General features: G+C 29.4%; 1 protein-coding gene across 1 annotated transcript in view; it reads right to left on the bottom strand.

Moving 5' to 3' along the window:
- The window catches only part of LOC113375086 (lachesin-like), a 139,739-nt gene that overhangs the window by 62,064 nt on the left and 60,500 nt on the right, over positions 1 to 17,175 (bottom strand). The window contains exon 3 of the mRNA XM_026615033.1: positions 8,209 to 8,358. Coding sequence (XP_026470818.1) covers positions 8,209 to 8,358 — 150 coding nt within the window. The remainder of the gene's footprint in view (positions 1 to 8,208; positions 8,359 to 17,175) is intronic.

The following is a 17,175-nucleotide window of genomic DNA, read 5'->3' as shown; positions in this document are numbered from 1 at the left end:
GACTAAATTTCGACCGATATCAATTAGTGCCTTATCGCTATTCAACATATTGAGAGCGTTCGTTCTGCATTCGCTGTAGCATATCCTATTATTGGAAAACTATTATAAACAGTCAGTAGCTCGGAAAATTCTCTCGATTGATTTGGTTTCCCGACAACGCGCCACGCTCTCCTGCGATGAAAGACTCTGATCTTGTTTTAACTGCTGTTTGTTATCGAACATATAATGCCGCAGGAGTTATCTTGTTTGCAGACTTTATAAAGCGACCGTATTATTCCCGCTTCCAGTCCGGAATGTTATTTTATATCGCGAGATTACTGACTTTCAACTTCAAATATGTTATAATATTATAAAAGGTGCTATTATTATAACGTTATGACTCGTAGGTATTAAGTACGTACATAAACAAAGAGATAAATGTATTTATGAACTTACACCGATACATGTGAGGTATCGTAAAATAGAATTGGATATTTTGTTTCAGGCTATTGAGACCTATTTTTAGCGTGCGCCAATTCCGTAAAATATTACGTACGTCTTATTGAATGTTCTGCTAGACTACAAGTCTAAAATACTGCTGTTCTGTACTGAATACTTCTTATTGTCATGTACACGCCTCAAATCAGATTTTATCCTATATTATAATCGGGAATCATCAATAAAATACCGTTTTTACGACGTGATAAAATAATCGACGTGATAATAATAAATGACAACCTCGCAAGGAACTTCTTATGGGATACAATTAAAATAATTTTATTTTATTATATTGAATTTTCTAATTTTTAAGCATAATATGCCTAAAACTTCGATTGATAATCGCTCATCAGTATATTGTTGTTACAATTTTTATATGAACCATAAATTAACTCTTTCGCCGCGGCAGTGTTTTCCGCACGACTGTGCCCAAAGAGCTCAATATTTGTTACACAAAATATGTTAAAATTCGTCATCATTATCAATAGAAATATATTTAAAAATTGAAAATTAGAATTCTAAATAGCTGAAAACCACAGGGACAAATTAAAATTTTCAATAACTCTTTCGCTACGAAAGAGTATACGAGTGTCGTCCATAGACGACAAGTTCTGTGTCGATCTTTGCCTCAAGATTTATCACTATGAGTTAAATTATTCTAGTTTTTATTGTAATTTTTAGTTTATCAGTAGCGTAATTTACAATTTTCCAACATTTTTTTCTTGATAATGATAGAAATATCTTAAAATATATCACTGTGCCGTAGCGCTACTAATGGCCACCTCGCTGTTCCCGTACAGCAGCGACACTGAAAAACACTCTCGTAACGAAAGGGCTAATTTGACTCGAAATGATATATCTTTTTTTTTCCATAGCAATCAGAACTCTTACTTTTATTAATGTTCTATAAGCTGTTTTTGTGTATGACTTATGACCTAAGGTATTGATATGAGAAGCAACCCATCGGTTCATCATTCTCCTATGTGTGTTTTTCTTTTATATATTAGCTCTTGTCTATGTCTAATACTGTGCATATGATTGTATGATGAAACTATGTCCACGAAGGACGATTTCCACTTGGAATTATATTGTGATCTATAACCCCAAGTAGAAATTTGACATCAAAGTTGCCTGATGTCAGGCTTGGCAAATGATATATCTTGAAGCAAAAATTATCACATTGGGTGTCGTGTACAGGTAACATTTGTACACAAAGGTCGTCAAGCGAATGTTGCATATAGGCACTCGTAGAAAACAGGTAAAGAAAAAATTATTTATTGAAACAAAAAATTAAGTGCGATAATTCATTAATGTTTTTTCCAATCCCAAAGTAATGACTTCTTATAAAACGTTTACATTTCGGTAATGTAAATATTTTTTCAATGTTTCGTATTCTGAAAATAATTAAAATGAAAAATACTGTTTTTACATTAGGATATTATAAATAAAATTTATTGGAAGATTGCAGAATCAACAGTGAGCCAAAAACTAATTATTATTCTTAACAGAAATAAATTATCAAAGATATTCCTATATAATATCGCGCAACTAAATATTGCAAGAGGAAAAAATACAACTTCTGAAATTTATATAAATTAGACGCTGAGTACAATTGCAATATTTTTTTTAACAAATTTTAGAACATATGATAAAATATTTGTGTGTATTAATATATTAAAAGATGCTACGTGTATAAATAAAATAATAAAAAAAATGCAATTTATATTCGTGTAATAAACATTTTTAACTGCATTTATATTTAGTTATAAAGTTTTACTAGGCAACACTGGAAAGCGCTACTGTAGCGATTAAGAAATATTGGTCATATTTACCATTCACTGGAGTAAGATTATTCTTACTTGACATTATAATTTATCACAGTGACTTATAGAAAACTGTTGTATTTTTCTTATTGTCAAAAATAAATAAATAAAAAAAATATCATTATACACCTTTACGATACAAGTGTCGTCCATGGACGCATACGGGTTTCGTCTATGGATATGTTGTGTGTCGGTCTTTGCTTCAAGGTTTTTTTCTTTAATTGTAATTTTCAGTTCAAAATCTTAAAATGTAACGTTGTGTCTGTCCTTTCAGTAGCGTTACTGAGCTACATGCTGTTCCGTACAGCAGGGTCACTCTTGCGCAAAACACTTTAGTAGCAAAAGGTTTAAAAATAAATACGGTATTTTTTATAACGTATATGTATATATAGTTAATGTCGGGCACATGAGTGATTGAAACCCTCCGCCGGCCATTGTTGTGGTGTGGCTATTTTACGATTAGTGATTGCTGGCTAGCCCTTCATTGAAAGCTTCAGTCATCTGCGGCTCTACGTGCTTATGAATTATTCCTTGTTAATTACTAAGGGTATGTTGTTAACAAGCAATGACTGCAATCGGTCAATGTGCCTCTGTGCATATTTGAACGGTAAACAATTGGCAAATCGAATACCTTTCTGAGACATGTCATACATTCTAAACAAAGTTTTAACCCTGACTTTACTAAAACTGTCTATTTTATAACACACACAAATATAAATTTATGTATATATATCTTCAAGGCAATACGTAAAATACAAGTCAGTCTCTATAAAATTTCCACTGATCTCTGTAACATTTTGCCTCGGGTGCTTTCTTATGAAATATAGGAAATTTCTTTGTTACATAGTTTTTGAAGATTAGTGGCATTAACTCGTGCTATCTATACCCATGTTATACTTTAAATTATGTGTATTCAATGTAAAATTTCTAATGACGATGACATACGATTATCTGACGAAACGCCTGGTATTAATTTATTTTAAATGTGCGACTTTTATTTGATCTACTCAAGATTTTATACTTACACTTTCACATCACAATTATAAAAAAAAAAATTAAACATACACATTATATATATAGGGTAGGGTGGGGCGCAAAGGTGCAGTTAGACCTTAACAATAATACTGTGAAAACCAAACCAATTATATTACAATAAATAACACATATCACACGAACAACTATCAAACTATGTTCAGTAAAATTTGCAGTTAATTCCTCATTTTAGAAATGATTTTTTTGCATTTTTGTCTAATATTTGTCATCTGGTCTTTTGCACCCCATAAGTGGCTTAAAAAGAGAAAGCCAGGAGACAAAAAGATCTACTATTAACTTCCCAAAGAAGAAGATTATGTTTTCATCAAAAAATCCGACTCGCTAATTTTATGTTTTCTTGACGTTTCAAGCCATTCTGAATCGAATGAGACCAAATTTGGGAAAAGTGAGTGTGTGTGTGAACAGATTTTTTGCCGTAAATCTCTCCAAAACGGATGGACGGTTTTCAAAAATTGAAAAGCCATTCGATGTATCGCAATGAGGATTAGCGTTGCGCGACAATCAGCCAAGCCGTTTCTTTGTAAATAGCAAAAAAGTGAAAAAATTTTCGTCCACGTTTTAGCCCGCAATTCTGAATCTATTTTGAAAATTCCAAAACCATTCGATAGATATTGATTAGTTTTTGGTAAAGATCGGACGGGCCGTTTTCTTATAATAAAGTTTAAAAAAAAAGTTCGACGATTTTTATGTTTTTTTTTATGGTACCATAGTCCAGATACCATAGTCTTGTAGATCATACTAAAATATTACGGCCCTACGACAAGCCGTTTAATTTTGAAAATTCTTCAAAGTTTGCAAAAATTAGTATCGTTTTTTTGGCATTTGTCAAAATTAGACCTTTGATCGACGTTTTCTCAAAAACGCCTGAACCGATTTTCAGAAATGAATTGAAGCCGATTTTTATGGAACTTTTTTTGGTGATATATATCATGGTCTTATAGAACTTACTGAAATATTGCAACCTTACGACAAGTAGTTTAATTTTAAAAAATCATCAAAGTTTGAGAAAATGAGTAGTTTCTTTGAAGTTTGTTACCATTAAAATTAGACAATTTACTCGGTATAACGATAAAGTACTTGGTCTTAATGAACATACTAAACCAAGTCCAACCGAAACTGGTTCAATTATAAAAATTATTAATTTTTGAAAATTTGCTTTAGGAAAATACTCCGAGTTAACGTGTTCGTTCGTTTTCAATTATGTGTAATAAATCCACTCGTAATACTTCTAATCACTCATAAATTAATTTATTTTTTATTGATTAGGCTGATAAGTTACACATATCGGGAAGTTTATGTATTTATGCTTCAAGGCAAAATACTAATACCAACTAGTTTAATTTTTAATTTGTTAGCAATTTTCCGAAATAATTTTAATAATGCGATGTAGTGTAATTAGGTTTTAATATTTTTTTTATTTTAATAAAATAAAAAAAAAAATTAGGTTCGACAGCAAATTAATAAAAATAAATAATATAAATATGTATGTTTAAACATAATAAACAAAAAAATCAAATCTTATTACTAACATAAATCTTGCTTTAATAAGCATTTCTGTTACAATTTCTGTTTGAAATACATATTTTATGAGCACATTTTTTACGTATTAATTTATTTTACCTCATTGTTACTATTTTCTTGTAGTTTGATCCTTATCAATGTGAACGTTTTTTTACCCCAAATATATGTATGCTATTCTTAACGTCATATAAAAAAACTTGTACATGAAAGTTACGATGCTTAATAAAATCCTAATGTCACTAATTCCATCATTCCTCAATATAGACTATCATATATTCATACAATTTTGTGCAAAATAAATTTGTTCTTACATATATCATATATCATTGTGTAAACGTATCATGTCTCTGAATATTCTGATATTTCTTTACAAGATCGATCGGGTCTTTTATCTTGAGATAATATCTGTTTTGTTAGAAGTCTTCGCTGTATTAAATACCAATTTATAAATAATACAATCTTCTTGAATCACGCGCCTGACTAGATTTCATAAATATTTCATTATTCCTCATATTCTGCGGTTACTCAATGTTTGCTTCGACTTCATGCAGTTCCATTTGATAATGGGAGACACACTCTTATAGAATGATTAAATCAATAACACATCAATCACATGGAATGAAAAGATGACACCCTCCATGCATTAACTGTTCAGAAAATGATTGATTTATTGTCGAATAGTCAGCTATTTTAAGTGCAATAATGCAGTGTTCAGTTTTCCATGTTACAGAAGCAGAAATAATGTGGTTGTTATATTATTGCATTACGCAACATTAATTGTAAGATATACCACAACGTACGCATTTAAGTATGTGTTCTATAATTCAGCATAATATTTTATAATACCGTGCAATGTATTAAAATTTTGCCAGGGATAATTGTGCGTAATTTTCATTTCTATTTCCTAATAAAATATTTTTTCATAGTAAGAGCGATATTAACATACATTGTATGCAAAATGTACTTGAATATACATCGTTGGCTATAATATAGATTCACAATATGTAAAATGACGGATTAGTGAATAAACAGATTTGCGTATTGATGATTCAATAGATTTTGAAAAATTATTATCTAGGACTCAAGTTTATCATAGCATCAGAATTAAAATATAATCTTTATGATATCTTAACCAAATAGCGAGATGAACCTTTTAAACAGTAAAATAATACTGTATGAGCTCTTTTAGTACCTTAGTGTTTCTGCAAGGCAACTCAGCAGTTGACTCCTCTCTTTCTGGTGAGATTATATTAGATATGTAATTTTTATGTGGATATGTTGGCAGTAATGCACCGAAATTTTCAGTAATATCAGGTGAATGTTTGATATGACTACTATTTGATATCACTGCTATTTGATATCAGGCTGTTCAAGGCACGTGATTTCTTCTTTCTTACCATGAAGCCATAGCCAGCTTGCGATTTGAATGTGGAATTTTGTTTTCTTACATATAATAAAACTAATAAAAATAAAATATAAAGTAATAAAATTGATAATAATAATATGCATCCGATATGCATGTTTTTGGAATGCAATGCGATTCTAAACAATGTATGGTATATAGAGCCGAATAAAGAACAAACTGGATAACAATGAAATATAATCTTTTACCTCCAGCAAGTTTCTATATATTCTATGTAATAAAATTTTGTATTACAGTCAACCTTCCCATAACGCGGTACCCTTATAAAATAAATATATAATTCTCAGAATGCATTCTTTCATAAAAACTCTAATAATATCCAATAAATCCAATTATTATTTTTGATAATTGGCTTATCAGAGCATCTTAACTAGTTTTCGACAGTATATTTCTCTTCTATTTAAAAATAAAATCATCAGAAAACCTAAATCGGAGCACAATATATTTCTTAACCGGTTAAGTGTGGAGCGCTCATTGAACTGTGCGCACAGTTTTTGTCTGAATCGGGGCAAAATATTATTTTCTCTTCTACTCACAACTATTTATTTTATGCCTCAAAATATTCTACAAATCCTAAAATATATATATATATATATATATATATATATATATATATATATATATATATTTTTATATTTTTAACAGCGATCAGAACTTATGAGTTCTATGAGCTGTTGTGATCAATTAATTATCTGACAATTATTATAGATGGCAACCCAAACAGTTGTCCCATCTCTATGTGCTGAATTTATTATTACAATTGCTGTAATAGTGATGACTTTTTACTTCCAAGTGGCATGTTGCCACTACAGCTATGCCCACGAAAGGCCATTTTCACTTGAAAACATATTTGAAATCTATGATTTCAAGTGAAAATTTGGTATCAAGCTGCTTTGATACCGAACCGACCGAGGTTGGATTCGAACCCGGGACTAGGATTTGCTAGCCCACGTTCTTACCACGGGACCACGGCCGGTCCTTTCCTAAAATATGATAATATATTTTGTTTCTCTATTTTGAACAATTGCAGTTTGACGAGTATTAAGGTGACCATATTTTTTTTTAAGTCAAAACCGGGACGGTAATTTTTAGTTAATATATGGACGGTAATCCATTATGGAAGGGGGGGGGTGTATATTAGCAACAAAACTTATTTTTTTAAATAGCAAATACTATTTAGGAATGCAACAAAAATCAATTTGATTTTAATGAACCGGGACGTATGGTCACCTTACGAGTATACTCATCTATACACAAAATTCTGCCACTTTTTCATGACGAATATTCCGGTCAATACACAGCCAATTTATTAAATTATCACAGTGTTGAAACAGACTTTCTACGTTAGTTTTAAATTTATTGGTTTGGGACATAAACCTTAAAAGAAATTTAGGGTTTATATAATATAAAAAAAAACAGATGCAAGACATAAAATATACTTATGTACTTTATTACTATGATGATTCATTACTATAGTGATTTCATTTTACTATTACTAGTAAAATGAAATCACTTAGGAGGCGTCCATTAATCACGTGATAGTGTTTTAGGGATTTTTGGGATCCCTTACTCTTGGTGATGAGTGGTGATATTTAAAATTGAACAACCTCTTGCACTCAACATCACGTGTACTTTTAGTACTAAAAATTTTTGAGATTTAAAAAAAAAAATGTAATTTGTTTTAAATTCAGGCAAAAAATAAATATACGTGATATCTTACTAGACACTTTCTTATGATTTTATTTTGTCAAACCCTTCTCCCCTTGTGAGCCTTAAGTAACAAGTGGGCTCCTTATGAGGTAGCACGTAAAAGTTTATATTTGTCATAAAATTTTTTGGAAATTATGTAATGAGTATATAGGTAATGTCTACAAAAAAGTAATATATAAATTGATATTATTTAATAATTACCTAATTGTTTAACCCTGCACGGCAGATAGGCGTGTGTGCCCAGTTGCGTTGTAATATTTATCGGCCCGGGACCCCCGTCCAGATACGCCCCGGTGTACAGGCCCGAGCTCAATTTTGACAAGCGTTCGATTGCCATGTCACGAGCATCCACTGAAAAATGAAAATATATTAATAACAAATACATCAATAATTTTGCAACCTCCGATTCATATTAATATGATATTTGTGTTATGTACGATTTTTATTCATCGAATCCGGTGTTCGGTATCATTGCATATTTTAACGAATAACGATTTCGATAAGGTTTAGTGGTTTTAAACACCTATATATTTTGCAGTCGTGTTTGAATTTATTTTGCATATATAAATGAATTTTATATTTCCATGTAGCGTATGGCAGAAATACAATATACATAATTTTTCATATATATGCTTTTTCATTAATCTATTTATCGGATTTCATTGCAATCACCACAAATGCGGATAAATTATTGGAAAAGAACACTTTAGTCCATTTAAAATTGCGATAATTATATTGATATAATGAAAATGACCATTTATTCTATTATAATCAAAATTATTTTAATTTTCATACGTAATAATTAACAATCCTATCTATATTACTGTAAATGGTTTTTGATGGTGTGAAACAAATTACTGAACAGTGATATTCAATATATTCGAGTCAAAAACTGAATGCATTAGTAACTAGTTGTAAGTGGCAATTTGTTTAACGCCTTAAGGCACAAATTGGTTGAACTTCTTGATCTGTAAATAATATTTATGAGTGTATTATAAGTTGCACATAATGTTAGAAAATATTAGGAATATTTAATACAACATTACCAATGTGCCTGTTATTTGCGACAAATAGTTTGAATACTGTAAGTTATTGATATAAAACTATGATATTTTAGTTGCAAAGAAACGGCCTATCTCAATTTAAAAACCTGGCAGAACGATTTCAGAATGATTACCTTTGAGTTTTCTAGGTTCAGGATCTGTTGCAAAAATTTGTACAAGAAATTCGGGTCCTTTCTGTTAATCCTAAAGAAATGCCCAATCGGCTGTCCCAACTCTTTATTAACCAAAACTTACTCTTTATCGAGTTTAATAAATTTTCGAAAGGATCAAAATTCGAGTTTCAAACCTGATCAATTTTGGATTAAGAAAACGTCAACGAATGATCAAATATTAGCACACACACACTTGCTATTTCCAAATTTTGTGTCAACCGATTCAGAATGACATCTTTGACGAAACATCGAGAAAACATAAAACTCGCAAATCAGATTTCATTGGCGGCAACATAGACTTCTTGGAATCGTTAATAATGAAAACAACTTTTTGATATTAGTGCTTCTCTCTTTTTTATGTTAGTAATAAATTTACCTTGAATGTTTTTTAAATCTATAATGAATAGTTTTTTATATTTGTTCAATAGCATCAGAGAACTAACTATTAAACAAATACGTCCATACTTTTTTAATGAATTTTTTATATTTAATTAACAATTTCTGGGTTTAATTAAAGATGGGTAGAGTTATCAGCCGTAAATCATCCAGCTTCATAACCCTTTTTGTTGGGTTGGGTTCAAAATCGATGTAATATACGAGTTACAAAAATGACAGTTCTAAAAACAACGATACAAATATAGGCGTATTCTTTACGTTTATTAAATGAAAATCTACAATTTTAATTCAACTGCGTAGTCAAAAGTATACTTGTAGGAATGATATAAACAAAAGTTTGATGCAATTTGTCCGTATTTTCTTTGAGAAAATAAAAGTTTTTTAATGTTTATATCTATATAAGACGGTGTTCTAGTTACTTTTATGATTGCATATACAACAATAAAATATTTCTCATCAAATAAACAACATTAACCTTCTGAGCCCGCCTAACTTTCAGATCACATTAGAATTTCGATATTTTACCAAATAATTATGGTTTCTTTCATCAGATGACGCAAACATCTTAAATCTATAATGTTGGCTAGATGAACAATATTAATTTATATCCATTGCTAAGTTTTTCAAATTAAAACATTTTTATACACAGAAGTGGGAACAGGATAGGCCGTTGCGACTTCAGCCACATATTCATTAATACCAAAACAAGTTTAAGTAGATATTTTGTTTTTGATTTGTATATATAGATTCACAATTACTGTTTTTTGTTACGCTAATTTTTTTTTTGATGTGAAACCAAAAATTTGGCCCATAGAGGGTTATATATTTATCAATATTGTATTACTTTATAGAAAAATGTTCAAAACGACAAACTCACGTGTTGATGTGTAAAGAATAATATCTATGTAATGATCAATGTTTCTAGCGTTTAGTTGTAAATTTGATAGGTGATTCGAATCAGTTCAAGATGATGTTGCGTATCCCTAGATGTAGTCTTATAAGACGAGGCTTTTAATAATTGTAATATAGATCTCTATATATCCGTTATGTTATTATATCGACCATATCTGTTCTTTGTAGAGCAGAAGTTTCAGTATGCGCATCGCTAGAATATAAAAGCATTATTCCGTAAAGAAATATTTTAGGAAAAACATGCTTTGAGTCTCGCTTCTGCGACAACAAATGCATATTTACGTCCCGGCGTTACATCTAAACGGCGAGCTTTGCTCACAGGCAAGGCAATATCAATTGTGCGCTCCGAAAAGGAGCAAAAAGCAAAAAAGATAAAGAAAAAACGAAAAATATTATACCAAATTAATGTAGCGTAGTTGATGCGCGTTTTATTGCCAAGCGACCGCAGCGTAGAGCATTGAGCATAGAGTCATAGAGTATAAAGCATAGAGCCGCCCTGCACGCCGACTAGCCGTTTTATAGAGGTGGTGTTTCCCAAATTCTGCATCCATTACCGACGTTCGTTTTATTTATCCATTACTTTTTTTATTTAAATTTAAATACACATGCTTTCATGTATATATTTCCGTTTTATTATACGAAATTTACATTTTTGTAATTTTTACTGCTTACCTCATATTGCATTTTGACATTTAATTATTGAATATTCACCGAAGCACAAAGACCCTATTTGAATTTAAGTAATTACACTGTCTGTACCACATGGACTACAACACAACATATAATACGTATCAAACAAGCAATTATCGAACTATGTTTATTAAAATAACCAGTCAATTTCTAATTATGAAAAAGTATTTATTTACTGTTTTTCAAAAATTTGCCATCCCATGTGCGGGGTAAAATAGTACGTCCAGGGTGCAATCGAATGTCTTGTTTTAATTTTTACAAATAATAGGTACAATATTCAACCAATGCTAAATAAATATTTCATTTAGTAATTATATATTTAATATGGTGGGGCGTAGCACAAAGACCCAATGTGAATTTAAGTAATTACACTGTCTAAATCACTTGGACTACATCACAACATTTACCGCGTATCAAACATGCAACTACCGAACTATTTTTATTAAAATACCCAGTCAATTCTTAATTATGAAAATGTGTTTTTAAAAAATTTGTCACCTGGTCTTATTTACCAAACAGGTCGAATGTCTTCTTTTTAATTTTCACGAAACAAAAGCTACAATATTTGACCAATCCTAAATAAATATTTCATGAGTACATTTGCTATAGAGATAACACTGTATATAACCTCGATCTAGTATTTTGTCAGAAATATTCATCTGCAGAATTGGAATATCTAATTTAATTTATCTTGTAAACTTGCTCTTTTTAACTTATTTTACTTTTTTACACACCCTCACTAGCCGTTTTATTGAGGTGGTGTTTCGCAATTTCTGCATCCATTACCGACGTTCGTTTTATTTATCCATCGCTTTTTATTTAAAATCAAATACACATGCTTCTATGTATATTGTTCCGTTTTATCATAAGAAATTGTTTTTTTGTTTTTTTTGCTGCTTACTTCATATTGAATCTTGACATTTTTATTGAATATTCAATAAAGAGGTTATACATCTTTTTTCCTCTACTTTCAAATAATGTTGTTAAAAAGTCCTTAACTTGTTTTTAAAATATCGATGTTGAACCATTATACCCTAGCACCTTTAGTCTCCTTACCTGATAACATTTGGCTTTCGTACATGCGTTTCCTTAACTGTTTGAATCATTTTTCGCAGCCTCATATTTTACACAGAGATACAAGTATTTGTCGTTGTTACATGTACATTTATTGGTGAATTCTAATGAAAAAATATTTGAAATTTGCAAGTAACTAACACTAATGTGAAGTTAGTAGGTAAAATACCATATATACATATATCATTATAGAGATTTAAATCTGTAGAGCTCATCAATATTGTCGAAAAGGCTTTGCACTCGAAAGGCTTTGACATAAACATTGATAGTAAAAAGATGTGTTTGCTTTACGTTTTACCACAAAATAGGTTCATGATATGCTGAAAGTTGAATACATTATTTTTGATATGTTTTATAATAACAAAATTTATTTTTGAACTCTGAACAAATGCGCAAAATTTTGTTATATAATTAATATAATATATAATTTATTAATAATTTATAAAATTTGTTACATAATTAAAATGAATATTGAACTTGAACCTTTTTATAATACAAAATTTACATAGTATTAGGGAAAATTATATGAGCAATAAACGCTTGGCATAAACTAAATATAGTGAATTTATTTTAACATAATAAATTATTTTAATTATCAGTTATTAATAGATATATTTCAGCCTTTGATAGATCGATTTATCTATTCATAAATAATATCTCATATAAAAGATATCTACTGGACACTTACTCATACTGATATGCATCAAATAAATCGTCTTAATTGTTCTGAATTCAGAAGAAATAATATGAGGAAATTTTTATTTAATTATATTTAATGGAAATCGATATCAAAATTAAATTGATATGATACAAATATGAAGTGAAATTTTTATATATCAAACCATTTTTCACATAAAAATAATTTTAATAATGGTCAACGTCTACATATTACATTATCAGGTACGATGCATACCAATATAAAATTTGCTACATATTTTAAATACTTTACATATAATTAGCTTGATATTAGAAGCATCAGTAGTTACATTTTTTTCTTGTATGATACAAAACACTAATTAAAAAAATACTTCTAAAAAATACTTACTGAAACATTAACGTCGGGCGAAATTTTACTAACAATAAGTCAAATTGCATTAATTTAACATCTGAAAATATTCGTTTTGATCAACAATAATTTAAATCTGCCAACAATTGCCTGCTCATTTCATAGTCAGAAATTAAAAAAATACATACAATCTGCTCTCTTTTCTATTAACTTTTTATTGGCAATTGCTGATATAGAACGGCATCCCGATGCTAGTCTCGTGTCAGGAATATGAGAAAGTTTCCGGAGCCATCGAAGCCACTACTTCGTGGGACTGTTTCCGTTCAGGTCTCAATTGGAATATGCGATGTTTAAATTTGTAGGTTTATGCGAAATAGAGTCTATCTTTGCTTATTATATATTTAGAAATCTCGCCGGCCGCTTTTTATGCACGACAGATGCAGTAAAGTTCGGTAGGTTACGAGCTGCACTATCGAGGAATAATAAAATGAGCTTAGTTTGTATACAGGGCGCGCGTTTAGCGTTTCCAAGTTTTTTACTTAGGCATATAAACTTCTACCACGAGTACTATATAAATATCAGTTCGTGCTCGGATACGAGCATAGGTAAGGTTAAACGTTTTATGGCTCAACTATAAAGTTATTTGATTTCGGAATAATGTTCATTGGATAATAAATCTCTCCCTATCGCGCTCCAAATTTACTGTTCTTGAGTGATTTAAAAATGACTCATTTGAATAAGTTACTTTGTAGACATTTCAAAGTAGAATTTTTGGTAAAATTTATCGTATATATCCCAGACTTTGACATCAAGTCGAAACGGTGTGAGTAAAATGTACTATCAAATATCATGTAATTTTTTAGTTTTTATTTACTCCAATTTTTTAATAATAAAATTATAAAGTAATTAACTATTTTATAATCCTGATTGAATGTGCCAACTTTTGATGAAACTTGCCAACAGCCTTAAGTACATTTTTTTAAAAAGAGCCTCCCAAAATCGACCGACTTTCAAAATTTTAAAATCTTAGTTCAACCGAAAGTCTTAATTATTGAAAATTTGGGCAATTATGTTATTATTTTTGATTGTGTTCTTAGAAATGTTATTTACGGTTCCAAAGATAAAATAAACAAAATTAATAAAAATTAACCACAACCAAAACTGGTCATAATTTCACCAGTTAAGCTTGTTGTGATGACTTCTATGATTACCCTGGCTCTTTAAGAGAACCCAAGGGTTAGCTATCTTTTCAATGATAATAATCTTTTTTAATTTATTATTGGATTAACTTCAATACTGATGACATTGTATTATATCCATAAATCCAAGTCTATTTACTTGGAATCATTGCTATCTATATTCTCAAGTGAAAACCCATAACACTACTGATTGATATTAGTCTTTTCGAGGAGGGTGTCGAACCACGAAAAAACCCATATTAAACATTTTGTTAAACAAAACAAAAAGTGTGTGACCAACTATTCTGGTTATTGAGCAATAATGTTACTTGACCATTTCAGCGCTCATAAATCGACCGAGCACGTTTTCTGCAAAACTTTTAAATATTTTTGAAATTGGTAAACTACTGAATTTAAGTTTACTTGTAAGAATCTTTCACTCTTGAATCAGTTGGACAGAATCAATTTAGATTTCTTACTGTATTAGCTTGTGCAGGTTATTCTGAACAAACCAAATGATCGATAGATTTCTACTAAGCATTTGGTCAACTATTGAAAAAAAAATTCACCGTCTTATATATATACATATTGGAGTATATTTGTTTCAAAAATCGATTTGTATCAGCAGAGCAAAGATGCTATTATTTTTTATGGATATACGCACGAAGAAGTTTTTTAGTGGCTAAAAACAAATATATTATATACGTAAATGAAAGTATAAGATATTTATAGAGATATTAATAATATGCATCGATTGCTTGAACCAAAATTTTGGGTAATATACGTATGTGTATGTGAGGATTTTTACGATTTACTTAATGCCAATTCGATCTCAACGATTGTAACTACTTATAAGGAACTTTTTAGAGATTAAGAAAGAAATGCGTTTATTTAGTGTTAAAATTACCATAGAATATATAACATTGAATGCTTATTAAATGATTTTAGATAAAAATTTATTACTATTTTCTTAGAAATTTGCTATTTGCTAAAAAAAATCTTTTAAAAAAGTCAGATTTTCTTAAAATCTTTCATTGTAAAGTTTCAACATACTGATTTGCTTATAGTTCGTACAACTAATTCTTCATTCAAATGCCTTGAATACAATCTACGTATGAAATAATAATATTAATTAAATAATAATATTTATTTAATTTCTCGTAAAAAATTATAGATTCAATCTGTTCATTAATTAAAAGCTAAGAAGTTCATATGTTTTAGCTGTTCAGAAGCTCAACCTGCGTAATAAATTTATACAGTTTTTTTTTAGAAACTGTATCATTGAAATACCATAGAATATATCATGCTCAAACTTATAAATATGACATACATTACTCAACCTTGAATATTCAAGGTGTTTTTTAGCTTGATTTATTTTTTTTACAATTTTTATATTTTAATTAATTAAGTCATATACTGATGTAGAGTATATAATAAATTCTATGCAGTCTACACGTGCCATCGCATCGGCGGTATGTAGGCAGGAAAATAATTACATTATAATTAGAAAAGAAACGCTTTTCTTTGATACAAGATAGTTATTGTTTTTTCTATAAAATGACGCTAAGTATTTTTTGCGAACGATAAGTATACATTCCAATTTAATTAAAAAAGAACTACGTTTCCATATATATCACAAGATAATTATTATTTGCTGAAGAAAAACGGCTAATTTGCTGCAATCTCTCAGCGACAAACGACGTTCATGTTTTTATTTATAAGGTTTTTTGATCATATAGCGAGTGTCGTCTCAAAGACATCGTCGTCCCCGAAGGTGATTTTCAATTCGTCTAAATTGCTTTTGAAGAGACTTTTAACTTTTCTCAAAGAAAACTTAATTATCAATACGACACTTTTTAAATGTTTTCATCGGCGCTTTACTCTCGACGCTGTTGATAGAAAATTACAAATGTTTTTTCTCGAGTTGTCTCCAGAATTAATTCGCGTAGCAAAAAGTAAATACTTATCAAATGAAAGAAATATCAAATGTCAGCGAGTTAAACTTAATTAAATATTTACATTTCAATAATTTTACTAAAAAAGTGTTTTTCTTGACTTGGCAGTAAAAGAATAGACTTTGATTCAATTATTTATTTCATTTCATGTGGTATAACAACTATAGTTGTAGTTTTATATTTATTATGAGAAATTAATATTAATAATTTATGATTTGAAAATATTAAATTCATTGTTAAATAGATACTCATATTGTACATAAAATAAAAAGAAATGGTTAAGTAAATATGTATTATGACAAGAATATTTTTTTTTTAAATCAAGCGTTATTTAAACACTTTTTTCACGCCGAGTAATACAATTCTGTAAAATTTTATAGCAAGCAAGCAAATTTTTTAATTTTATTATTTCTAACTATAAATACGCCAATTACAATATAAAGTGGTATGTACTTAATCAAATTAATCTCATCTTCAATTTATCTTGTTCTAAAGGTATGTTGTTGACACGATTTACCCGATATCTTGAGCGCAATTTCGTTGGTCGACTATATTTAATTAATTATTTTGTTTTTTCAGGAGATCGTATAAGTGTTTTAGAATTGCACAATTTATAATATTAGAATATTTTCACAGTTTGATGAAACCAAATGGTTTCTGTTCAATACTGATACCCCGATAAATAAATATAATGTGTAATGTGGAACAAATTTCCATTTGTATTTCATATTATAAATTTAA

This window comes from Ctenocephalides felis, unplaced genomic scaffold (assembly GCF_003426905.1).
Source record: "Ctenocephalides felis isolate EL2017-DRISC unplaced genomic scaffold, ASM342690v1 CF-g0.4_SCAFFOLD_01886, whole genome shotgun sequence".
Classification (NCBI taxonomy): domain Eukaryota; kingdom Metazoa; phylum Arthropoda; class Insecta; order Siphonaptera; family Pulicidae; genus Ctenocephalides; species Ctenocephalides felis.
This window is presented reverse-complemented; position numbering and strand designations above follow the sequence as displayed.